A 12,424-nucleotide genomic window follows, 5' to 3' on the forward strand; every position below is an offset into this window, starting at 1 on the left:
CACCTTAATCATTACAGAATTTACTGATAATCACCACCAAGATTAGACGTGTCAGTAGAAAAATAAATTTTACACCAGTTTCTATCATACCAAGATTTGTTTGTGACTGCTTGCAAGAGTTAGTGAAGCACAAAGTCGGGCTGACCTAAAGCACATCAGCACACACTGTGCCCACACCCAGAAAGCAGGACTGTGCATCTGGGCTCCAGCAGCGGCCCTTCTCCAGCGCAGGCAGCTTTTCTTTGGCTGACCCCCCTGGCTGGGCCCTGCGGACAGGGCTTCACAGCAGCGCCCGCTCCGGGACACGGAGCCATTTCCATTCTTGCAAGCTCTGCCCAGCTTTTGGCAAGGTGGCACCGCAGTGCCTCAAAACTACTCAGAACTGCTCTTCCTGTAATTTTGCCCTTTCGGTTTGGATCTGGTTTTCTTGGAGAGGGCATGTAGGAGAGCTGGGCCTGCACAGCTTCCTGCTGTGCTCTGGGATCACCGGGGCCATGCAGAGACCTCATCCCCCTGGCTAAGACTTGTTAAGATAAGTGAGCATCTCACTGTTCACCTTTTACACGAGAATTCCCTGAAAATCTCACCACACCTGGGCACCGACAGGCCCCACGAGGTACAGCCACCCAACACCCAAGCTGTAGCCAAGCTGCAAACTTTTCACGTGAAACACTCCCCTCAAAAGAGATGCTGGGAGATTACAACAGGCAGGAAACAGGCCATTTTCCGGCAGCCCACACTGGGTGGTTTTATCCACTGATTTTTTTTTTCCACTTGTTCTGAGCTCTTCACAGCAAGGATTTGTGTCCCGCAGGTCTCAACCCCATTGCTGCGGAGGAGTCCTCCACTGAGCGGCAAGGAAAAGGCCACTGCAGCCCCCAAGCCAAGACCCATTCCCACCCTGCCGTCTCTGTGACCCCCGAGGGACCCCCAGCAGCGAGGTCGCCATGCCCTTAACATTCTGGTTAAGCTGCTCCAGCATGGGAACCTGCCCAGGGACAAATCCTCTCCAGCTTCATCTCCCTCTGCTCTGTCCTCTCCCACACCTGCACGCTCCTCACACTGTAACACACAGCACAGTGGCAAAGTGCTTCCCCGGTGACAATCAGCTTAATCTTTGCTACCACGACACCCCACACACCGAGGTCATGAACAAAGGAAACAGAGAAGGTGCCCAAGACACTAGTTTCTTGCGTCGTCTAAAACCTAAGACCAAACCTGCCCAGTCTACGTCTCACAAAAGACTTCAATCCAGCCAGCAGAATACAGGGTAGTTCACATAAATTAAGCCAGGCACTCTGGACATGAGCTGTGTATGCAGTGATTTGAAATAGAAGGTTGGAAAGGGGAAAGAAGTCTAAACAGATCGTCACCCCTACATTCCCGCTTTTTCACTCAGAGCAGAACTGAAGAAGGAAGGAGAGGCCCAGCCTGACATCGCTCCTTCTCCCACTTTCTCCAGAGGGTAAGGTCAGCTATCTACAAGCACCTCAGCACATAGGGCACTCAGAAGATCCAGTGTTTACTATACATTATATAGTCTGCAGGGTTAAAGCAGCATTTGTGTACACTTTGAACCTCACTCACCTAAGGAGAAGGATTCACATTAAAGTATTTCCTAAATTGCACAGCTTTATTCCTTGGATTAATATGAGCTATGATTTAGACTAATTTCAGTAAACAGCTCCTGAAGAACAACTTTCTCTACCAGCTGTCAACAGACAATTCAAGATGAGTCATCATTTCAAGAGAACTTCTTTCTCATGATAAATGCATGACCCTGTTTAGGGTTGTTTCAGCACTGAGGACATGAAGTTCATAGAAGGTAACTGGCCTTACAGAATGGAGCAGGTACAAAAGGCAAGCTCTGGAAACCCAGCAAGTTCAGTAAAAACACAGATGGGAAGTGTGTCCTTGGAAGCTGCCGTTCTGCTGTGGACACAGCTTACGCCTTCTTTCAGCAACCCGAGTGACTGTCAGCTGATAATAGACAAATAAGGACCATGCTCAGGACCACAGCAAAACCGTGGGGCTGGCTACGCCACCCGGTAAAATTGGTGGGATTCAACCTCAGCTTCCCCAAGGGCCCCCCAAAAAAACCAAGCCCCCGGAAAGCACACAGCTAGCTACCTGAGAGCCCTGACCACATAGTGTGCCTCCAGGCAAGAAGGGAGAGTTCAGAATTAGTTAAAAGTCACTTAAAACAAAAATAATTAAAACAGTTCATTAGGAGAGATCACATTGCCTGCTGGTAAGGGTCAGTTTTGGGGATATGTTCATACGGCTCGTCACTGAAACACAGGAATCACCCAGGCACTTCCCAGGACACTAGCAGGCAGACAATCCACCGGGACACTGCGGGCTAAATATTTATAATGCAGTACACTCACTGCCTCTGCACCCGAAAGACCATGAGTCACAAAAACCCAGCACCAGCTGTGCAGGGCCTCGCTAGAACAGCCACTGAAGCAGCATGCTGCATTTTAAATATGCCAGCCACCGACATTTACAAAATCAGTGAAGATCTCCAGTTACACAACACCACTGTGAACATTTTCAGCAATTAAGAAGACAACTAAGAAATTTAAAAATACGCGTCTTTTTCAAAGCCTGAGAAGGAACAGGGCACACCCCCACCCCCTGGGATTTCTAGTATGGGTCACAGGGCGCAGCCCTTCTTCAGCTGTGCTTTGCCTCTCTTACAAAAGGTGCACAGTGTCTGAAGAGTTTCAGTGTAATAGAAGTTTACAAAAACAGTGATCCTTTTTACAAGGATTATTTCCCTTGCCTCAGCATTCACATCCACAGCTCTCAGACATAAATTTCATTTTCACCTATCTAAAATGATTTTTTCTTGTGCTGCTCCCCAACCTCACTATAACCAAGATCTGATACAAGAAAGATGGGGTGAGAAAAAAAACAGATTAAGTTTCTTATTTAAAAAAAAATCACATTAAAAAAGTTTCAGATTCACTGCAAACAAAGCAGCAAGAGGTTGAAGCATTAACTGAACTCTGAAGACACCCTGTCATCCTGTAGTAATGTTTCTACCCCAGAACAGCCTGTGTCACATTTTAGTTACATTCTGTTACTACCACAATTCATCATCTGTGAAAGGTGCATAAGCCTCCTCCAGAAGCCCTTTTCTCATCCTCCAGAAAAATAAAATCTCACTTGGCACTTAGTGTTACCAAAACGTAACAAAATTAACTATTTTTACCTTAACTTCAACCAAATCTAAAGCAGACTGCAGACCCATATAATGGTGTATTCCAGTTGGAAAGCATCCAATGCTTGGAGCATTGCCTGTAAATACTTGCTCTTAGCAGCACAGCTTCAGCAGTGCCATAAGAGAACTAACCCAGACATTATGGCTGGTACATAAGCAACATAAGTTAAAGAAACCACATTCCCCAACGTATGCTTGTGGCACACAACCCTTCACATTAGAATCTGCAAAGAGCATCTTGTCTGTCACAGTTAAGAGACTCCGCTACCATGTCGGAGGCAGGAATGTGCCTGCGCGCATCCTTTACCCAGTGGAGAAAGCACACACCGAGGTACACCTCGAGGTGCGCTTCCTCATTATTTGCTTCACAGAGACTGAGCGTGTGGCACATCCTTTGCTCTTCCTTTCATCTTTGATCTCTAGTGTCTGAAGAAAAGCTAGAGAGTGGCTAAAATCCGTAGAAAGGAAACCACCACCACACAGAATGTCTGACCCACTCCTAAAATGAGGGCTTCAAAAGGAATCATTTTTTTCCCAGCAGCTCTGTAAACTCCAGCAATAGCAGCACCTGTGTAGAGGGGAAAAAAACAGAAATATTAATGTGTGACAGACAATGTGAGATATACACTCTTGTACTAGAGGAATGAACTGGGAATTCACACTGCTTCGTGATTCTTACTTATTATTTACGTTAATTAGTTTCCTGAATCACCAAGAGCTCAAGCACCACATTCATACTTAAAGGTAAATAACAGAAAGTAGCAGCTAAGATGTACTGCCCAAACCAACAATTATCAGCAAACTGTTAAGCTCAACATTTTAAGCCCATTAAACAAAAAAGTTATTTACTTGGAAAAGGTTACCCTGGTTAACTAGCTGTTGAGACTAGTAACTTCTTAACTTCACTTAACACTGCGACAGCAAAGGCCACCTAGTTAGAGAGGTCAGTCTGCATGTGAAGACTATCAGTGGTGGATATCCAAGATGGCCTTTTAGGCACACACATAGTTGTTAATACCCAAGGAACAGTTTCATTTCTCAGTCTTCCTAGCAAGCACGTTGTCAAAACAGTACTATGAAGATGGAGGTAATGGCATGTTATCCTGTAGGAGAATAAGAAGTCCCCTAGACCAGGTGGATACCGTACCTAGAGCCCATTCAACGAGGGGATGTGCTAGACACTTCATAGTGCCAGAAGTCACAGGGAAAGCACTCACTGTGCTACAGAAGGGCTGAGAATCAAGGAAGGATTGCCTGGAGGGAACAGAGGGATCCGAGCCCCTGTGTACAAGCTGGGAGAGTGACAGAAACACCAAATAGGGAGGACCTGTGACAGCCCCTGGCCACAAAGAAATGTGTGCTGGTAGCAACACAAAGGCTCATTGGTAAACTGTTGGTAAAGCCCTGCTGAGGCTTCAATAAGCTGCAGAAGGATGGGCCTTCTCTGGACACACTCGCATCCTCATCACACAATACTCTACACCACAGTCTTCACGGTCCATAGGCTGGGAACACCAGCCAGTTCCTGGCACGGACACCAAGTGGCTTTTAGCCCTGAAAGTCCCCCTTGGTGGTCCGGCTCTGCATTTGGCAGGTATGCTCAGTACCCCAACCAAGGGGTCAGCAGGTGAAACGGTCTCATTTCTGCTCTCTTATTGACCCTCTCAAAGATGGGACGAGGGCAAAAGCTAACTGAAGCCCCGACCTCCTCTCCGCCCAGGGCAACGCCACAGCCGGCGGGCTCCCGCCTGGCTGGCGCTGCCGGGCGCCGAGCGTACTTGTGAGGATCCCGGCCGTGATGGGTCCCACGATGCCCATCAGCAGGAGGCTCACGGACATGAACCTGCCGTACTTGTGGTGCCGCAGCGTGAAGAGCGCCAGCAGCGCGGCGGGGAGGTGGAAGGAGAGCGAGGAGACCAGCGCCCACAGGAACACGCCGTACCACATCTCTGCGGGGCAAGGAGAGAGGCGAGTGAGGCCCGCGCCCCCTCGGCCCGCTCCCGGGGGGAGGCCGCGGCGCGGCGGTACCTGGGAAGGTGGAGAGGGGGCTGGAGTAGGTGGTGGTGCCGTTGCCCACGCGGGGCACCAGCCGCAGGCTGAGGATCTGCTGCAGGAGCCCCCCGCCGCCGCCCGGCTCGCCGCCCTCCATCCCGTCACCATGGAGCGCTGCCGCCCGCCCCGCCCTCCTTCCGGCCCCGCAGCCAGTAGCGCTCGCCGCGTCCTGACGGGCAGCGCCGCCCGCCAACCGCCGCCAGCCGCGGCCCACCCCCCTCCCCTCCAGCGCCGCCACTTCCCCCGCCGACCCCGCGCCTGGTGCAGGGGGATTGGGGTTTTCTGTGTGCCTGGCTGGCCTCAGGCGTCTGGGCGCCGCCTTGTGCTGCCATAGGACCACCGGGAGCGGCAAGGAGCCCGCAGAGCACGCGGGGCCCTCTGCCGGAAGCGCCCTTCGGCGCCATTGGCCGGGCCCCTTGAAGGCGCTCTAGCCCGTCGCTTCCTCCTTTCTCTCTGCTCCCGGCGCTCGGCGGTGCCTGGCGGACGCGCCGCCGCGGTCCGCCCCGGCAGGGAGCGCCCTGCGCCGCGCCCGCGCGGCGGCGGCGACGCTCTGGGCGGCAGCGGCAGCGGCGAGGCCGGCAGCATGTCGGCGTCGGAGGAGTACTCGTCGGGGGAGGACGAGGACTACGTGCCCTCGGGTGAGCGGCCGGCGGGCGGGGGCGGCGGGGCCGGGGCGGCGCGGCGCGGCGCTCACCGGCTGCGCTTGCAGGTGCAGAGTACAGCGAGGACGAGGCGAGCGAGCTGGTGGCGGAGGAGGAGGCGGCGGCGGCGGCAGGGAGCCCGCGGGCGGCCCGCGGCAGGAGGAGCCCCCGCCGCGCCACCGGCAGGTACGGCCCGGCCCGGCCCGCCCGGGGGGAGGGGTCCGGGTAACGGCCCACTCCTCAATTACAAAAATACGTCTTTCTTTGAAATAAATACGTGTATGCGTGTATGTAACGTGTACCGACCTGCTTCCCCTCGCTGCTGCGCCCGGTGTCGGGGAGCTGACCCGGCGGTTGCGGGAACAGGGCTGACCCTTTTCTTCCTTCCCATTCATGGTTTCAAGTTGCGGTTTAAGACAGTGATCCTCAGGACGGTGGCATGGGAAATACTCTGCCTCTGCGCCCTCACCAGTTCCTAACTGGGTTTCCTTAATTTAGTGAACTCTTAATTATAAAATGTTTTTTGGTGGAGGAAAGAAAAAAAACACCTTACATGTGCTGCCTGTTTCAGGTTGTTTAACTGTCCTGCCCTGTTCTCCTACCCCAATGGCTTCTGCAGTGTACTAGAATGCGTTATATGCTTATAAATGCACAGATGTGTACCAGTCCTTTTCAGTGGATTGTCACAGGCTTCTAATTAAGTAGTTCCCTCCCAGGGTTAGGGGAAACCTCCCAGAGAGACTCTCCTAGCAGGAAAATAAAATGTTATGTTGCTTTACCCACGCTTACGTTTCGGCTCTGGGATGATATTGCAGCAGCTCGGTATTCTTTTTTGGCCTCTACTTCCAGGAAGAGGAAGAAAGGCGGTCTCTTGCTAGAGCCAGGTGAAAAAGAGGAAGAAAAGGCTCAGCAAAACGACAAGGAAGAGGAGGAAGTGGACAACTTAAAGCAGGCCGAAAGAGACAGAGAAGAAGAAGAAAAAAAGAAAGAGGATGCTCTTTGGGCCAGTTTCCTTAGTGATGTGGGACAGAAACCTAAAGTGTTGACTGCCACACAAGTGACACAAACTAGCAAGGTAACAGAGGCCTGGACCTCCACCGAGGGGCTCTGGGATGGGTCTGAAGACTTAAAGCACAAAGATGGAAACTGTCCGTCTAGCTAGTAGCAACTATTGGTCAGAGCAGTGGAAAAGCTGGATTCCCCCATCACCTTCACTCTTAGCTTGGAACCCCACTGGGGGCAAATTGGAAGCAGCTGGTTTCTGTGGGGGCTGGAAAGGTCTGTGATCTGGCCTTGCTGCTTTTTGAGCTGCTTGTGGGGTCTAGGAGTGCCCCGTTTTTGGCTTCCCTTTCTGGCCATGGATTCTCCTTGTAAGAAATATAAGCAACACAACGAGGTTCTGTCTGCATTGCGTTTGTGGGCCCGAGGCCATGTGGCAAGGCTTGTGCCTTCCCTCGTGCCCTTAAAAGGGAGACTGTGCAAGTGGAGACATGGGGGAAGAGACCTATGCTTGCGGCTCCATGCCTTCCCCTTCTTCATCCTCCAGTCGGGGTGGGAGGAGGGAGGGTCATAGAGATGCTGCATGTTTGGATGGACATTTGGAATACAAGGAAATCTAGCTTCCTAGTTTACTTTGTAACCCTCTTTTTGCTGTCTTCATGTGGAGTTTTTCTGTAAAGAGAATCCTGTGTGCAGTCAGCTATTTGAAAGGATCTTAAGAAACTCGTCTGCACACAATTGCCCTATAAAATCTTTCACACAGAAAGCAGAGAAGGGAGAAAGGAAGCAAAACTAACCCGCTGGCGCTGGAGTTGATTTTTGAGCGGTCACCCCTGAAAGTCGTAGAACAGGAGTCCTGACTCTTGAATCAGTGAGGCATGTTGAACGCTGAGTTCTCTTCAACACTGTGTGAAGTTTCTTTTTGCAACAGCGTTTAGAAGTTGCAGGACATTTGTGGTTGCGTAACCTTTGCCTGTAACTTTTAGAGGAAGAATCCTTTCAGCTGAACCCTCATGCTTGCTTTCCACCTGAATTGTTTACTGGTTGAACAGCTGAGGCAGTTATACATAAAATTAGAGGGGAGGAGAGAGAAAAATTTCCCCTCTGAGCAATGCTGTTTTTATGGGCAGATTGCTAAAAACATGAATGGACTTTGAAAGTTCCTCGGTAACCTAAACTAATTTCTGGACAGATGCTATTCCTCTGCTTTTTTTAGTGAACTGCTTAATTTGGATTTCTTAAGTCACCTTGAAGATCTGTGCAATGTGTGGTTGATTACAAGCAAAAACTGAAGTTGCTGCTTTGATGTATATGGGCCCTTTTTTTGTTTTAATGTACAGCATTAAAAACTGTAGTTACTGATTAAATTAAGAGGCATTGTTGACATAGCTTAATCTCTTCAGGGTTTTCTGTGAAGATCAGCCTTACCCTTGCTGTTTATGGGTTGTCTTCTCTTGCATTCTTGGTCAAAAATAAGTGTATTTCTAGGTAATCTATGCTGGCAGGTTTCCTGTATGGTTGTGCTTAGTTTGGGATGGAAAAATCAGTCTTCAGGCTTTAGCTTGCTTGCTTTTTGAACCACAGTGCTACTTTTATGCTACTTCCTGCATTTAATTACAATTTCACTTCTTGTTTTGGGTCTGTTCTGATCTTTGACCTCCAATGAGAGACTGGAACCAAAGTGGAGAATTTTCTTCTAGCAGCAGGGACATGTTTCTTTTTTCTTCTCTGTGGGTGACTCTCTTTGAATAGCGAGCCTAAATTGCAGTGTTACCTTAGGTCTGCATTGGGTCCTTAGCCACTTGGGGTGGTAACTCCACAAATGCTTGTTTTGTTTTGTTGCTTTTTTTTTTTTTTTTGCTTTTTCCTTCATGTATTTCACAGGCTGAAGAAAAGAGTGTGAACAAGCTTCAGGAGAAATCAAAAGAGTCTGAGAAGCCAAAAGATGCAGGAAAACTGACAATCACCAAAGTGTTTGATTTTGCGGGTGAAGAAGTCAGGTGAGTTGGCAGATCTGACGCCTCTGTTACTGCAGGCTAAGTGGAAAAAAATGGGTGTTTGTCTTCAGCTGGCAGGCTGGACAGGTACGGTGGAGCACAGTGCATCAGCTCAGTTGTCCCTTGCACTTTCCAGCCTGGGTAGTGTACGAAACAGCTGGCAAAAGCTTCCCCATGGCACTACCACAGTGAAAGTTGAGACGAGGAGAGAACCACATGACCCCATAGGGGTGACAATAATGTGTTTCGTTCCTTCAGTCTAGACTAGATGCTGTGATAAGGGCAGAATATCTGCTGGCACCTGCTCTGGCAATGTGCACAGTCCAATACAATGATCTGCAGAAGAACAGTAAGAGGTGTTTGGCAAAACTGACTTACAGCTAATCTTTTTTTCTTCTAAGACAACTGCAGCAAAGGTGATGGGCCAAGTAAAATCATCCTTTAGGCTGGGTTTGGTATGCAAGATGCCTCTTGGGGTGCTCTGCAAAAGGTGCAGGCATGTTATAAACACGCAAGACCAGTACTGAGGGGCCTGGGTGAACCCCCTTGCTACCTGGATGCACTGTGACCTGGTTGTGGTTATTATGATGGTGTGCTTTCTAAGTGATTGCAGAAACCTGGTTTTGTTATATTTTGTGTGACAGCAGAGGGCAGCAGTTCCCAGCAATAATTCATGTGCTGTGTGGAGGAGGAAGCAGAGAGCTCAGGTTTCCATTGCATTTGCTTTTCGTGGCAGCATTGCTGCCTGAGCTGCTTGAAAAATCCAAAGAGAACCATGAGTCATAGTAGCGACTTCCCCATTTCCCAGCTCAATCTGGACTATAGGAATACCCTTCATTCACTGATGAAATGGCAAAGAGCTATCCCACTGCAGCTTACTTCTCTCAGAGAGTATCTCCATGTCACATGCTTCCTATAAAGGAAAAATGAAGTCTTTCTCATGGGCAGATAAAAATCTGTAGCAGAATTACAGACAGAAACTTTGTCTCCTGATACACAGTCCTCTGCTCAGCAGCTGGATTGTTATTTGTTCCCTCTTGTCCCGAGGTCTAGGATAAAAGTGTTTGGTTCAGATGCGATGTCATATCAGGTGAGAATAGATGAAGTAATAGATTGCAGGTCTGTGCTACAAAAGCCTTGCTGGGTTCTGACATCTCAGTCAGATGGCATATGGCAGAACTGCTTTTCTTGTGCTTTGGAGAAGCATGAAATCAGTATGCAATCTTTTTTGAAGTCTGGACTTGTCCATCCGCGCGTTGTCGTAGATAAGTACTGTGTCCCAACATGTCCGTAGAAGTGTATCATTTAAAGGAGGGGTTTGATTTACAGACAAACTTGCTTTGTAGGCTTACTTCAGAACACAAGTCTTCTACCTGTGGAAAGGACTATTTTGTGTGTTACAGTTTTAAAACAAGGCTCTTTAAAGCCCTTGCAGGACCTAGTAAAAATACCTGCCTTAATGCTTTTTGCTTTCCTGTGAAAAGAAGCCCCAGATCATTATGGTTTAAGTGCAGAACTATTTAAACCTTGGTCTAACACTGGCATGTGTAGTAACATATCACAGCTATAACTAGATCTTGCACTATGGCAACAGATGAGTTTTTCCAGTCTTGCTCCTGCTTATATTGGTAATACGAGTTTGGGAAGTTGGGGAAACTTTCTCTGTCCTGCCAAAAGAAGTGTCTTGCCTTAGGGGAACATTTTTCATGGCTCCTCAAATGCTGAGTTTATGCTTTCAACTTCAATATCTTATCTGTAGTTTTTGGTTTTTAATAGCTGTATTAAGAAGTTCCCAAATTAGTTAAAGGCATATTTTTCAGCACTGGCTGCTTTTCCTGTGTCCTTTGTGCTGCTCAGTACTGACTCTTTGCTTTGGGGAGCTGCAAGAGAATTGATTATCAGTTTCAACTTGATTTTAATCAAATAGACAGAAGCTGGAGCCTGGGTGATGACACTAATATTGGAAACCTGCCAACCACCAAGGCTTTTTTTTTTTCCTCTTTCAGCAACACTTGTATCAACAGGTTATGGAGCCAGCAACAAAGTCTGCAGCAAGAGCTGAAGGACTTCTTCCTGCTGGTGCCAGAATTATAATGTGTCTCTTCAGTGCTTTGATAACAGAAAGACCCTTCTGTTTTTTTCCCCCCTTGCTTTTTGTGACTAACGATCCATAGTCAAAGCTACAGCTTTGGTATTTGCTGCATCTTACATATCAAAACATGTTATACTGTTAGCTACCCACAGAATATAAGGGGTTGTCACTGCTTATAGCTATTGATACTTTTCTGTAAGGGCAGTAGGTGAGAGCCAGAGGGCTGCTTTTGCTGGAGAATAGCAGGAGGTTGTCTTTGCATGACCCTAAGATCTGCAAGTGCTCTGAATACCAAATGCTGACTCCCTTGCCTGGGGAAGCAGCTGGCAAATTGTTTGTTACAAAGGACAACATGCTTTAGTTTTATGTGCATCTCTGGACTGAAAGAACTGAAATGAGAGCTATGTTGCTCTGCTTTCTAAATGGTTTGAGGCTACTTTTGAGAGTGCTGCTTTTTTGAAAGCTTGAGAAGAATTTAGATCAGTATTTAGGCACTGATAGATTCAGGGCAGAAACTTCAGCAGTCTGCTCATTGAAGCTCTGAACAGAAGATCGTTTAGTCTTGCTATCATGTTGCAGAATATATATATATATTTTTCCCCTCTAAGAAGTTGTTATAACCTCTCTTGCATGACTGAAGCAGTAGAGGTCTCTTGACAGAAATTGCCATCTATAGGATGATACTACAATAGTGAAAGATACTCCTTTTTAAGCTGTAAACTCGAATGTATATTATTGTTGCTCTTGATGGTGCCCATTCTGCTTAGTCTGTTACTGTGTTGCTGTTGCTAGTGCAGAACTTCTTAAATTCAGTGTTACAAATGACGAGTTACCAAATAACTAAATTTAGTGGTTTTTACTTCTGTAAAAGACAGTGTTTAATATTGCCTTGTAGAGCCAAAGCTGTTGAGTCCTGGAACTAGAAGTAATGTTGGTAACCAATTTCTGTGTTTTCCAAACACAGTTTGTGCCTCCTCTCTGCTGCTTTTCATTCCTCTCAGGTGTTAAGTAGATTAGGAGCCGCAGGTGACTGTCACCCAAATGTCTGTAATTGTGGGCAGGGAGAGCAATTTGCAAAGGCAGTTTACCATCTAAATGGAAGTTCAGAGTCATTTCTCAGTGCCAGAGAAAATTTAAGCCACTTTGTAGCACCCTGTTTTATGAACTTGCCTCATAATGCAAGATGTGTGGCTGCATTAATAGAGCATCACATCCCTGGTACCAGGCTTTTTTATTCTTTTAACTTTTTTTTCTCTGTTGCAAAATGTAATTGTTGTATCATGACACTTTTTTTCTGTTTGGCAGCCCTACCTCTTTGGCCCTTGGCTTTCTTTAAATTGCTGCTGTGCTTAATACATCAAAAGGGTTCTTATGTGCTCCTGCAGTGAAAGCCAAGCTCGTGTCCATCCAGGAT

The 12,424-nt window shown here is 47.8% G+C and overlaps 2 protein-coding genes across 2 annotated transcripts in view; one reads left to right on the forward strand and one right to left on the reverse strand.

Annotated features, from left to right (window-relative positions):
- Window positions 1-4: 4 nt before the first annotated feature.
- TMEM170A (transmembrane protein 170A) lies at window positions 5-5,433 on the reverse strand. Its single transcript, XM_026107398.2, has 3 exons — window positions 5,258-5,433; window positions 5,008-5,178; window positions 5-3,797 (listed from the first exon to the last, which is right to left on the reverse strand). The coding sequence occupies exons 1-3, from the start codon at window positions 5,376-5,378 to the stop codon at window positions 3,667-3,669; spliced, it is 423 nt and encodes a 140-aa protein (XP_025963183.1). The 5' UTR covers window positions 5,379-5,433; the 3' UTR covers window positions 5-3,666.
- Window positions 5,434-5,519: 86 nt separating this feature from the next.
- Window positions 5,520-12,424, forward strand: part of CFDP1 (craniofacial development protein 1) — a 71,557-nt gene continuing 64,652 nt past the window's right edge. Inside the window, exons 1-4 of the mRNA XM_064519401.1 lie at window positions 5,520-5,919; window positions 5,991-6,108; window positions 6,772-6,997; window positions 8,806-8,921. Coding sequence (XP_064375471.1) covers window positions 5,865-5,919; window positions 5,991-6,108; window positions 6,772-6,997; window positions 8,806-8,921 — 515 coding nt within the window. The 5' untranslated portion in view covers window positions 5,520-5,864. The remainder of the gene's footprint in view (window positions 5,920-5,990; window positions 6,109-6,771; window positions 6,998-8,805; window positions 8,922-12,424) is intronic.

The sequence above is a fragment of the Dromaius novaehollandiae genome, chromosome 13, assembly GCF_036370855.1.
Source record: "Dromaius novaehollandiae isolate bDroNov1 chromosome 13, bDroNov1.hap1, whole genome shotgun sequence".
Classification (NCBI taxonomy): Eukaryota; Metazoa; Chordata; class Aves; order Casuariiformes; family Dromaiidae; genus Dromaius; species Dromaius novaehollandiae.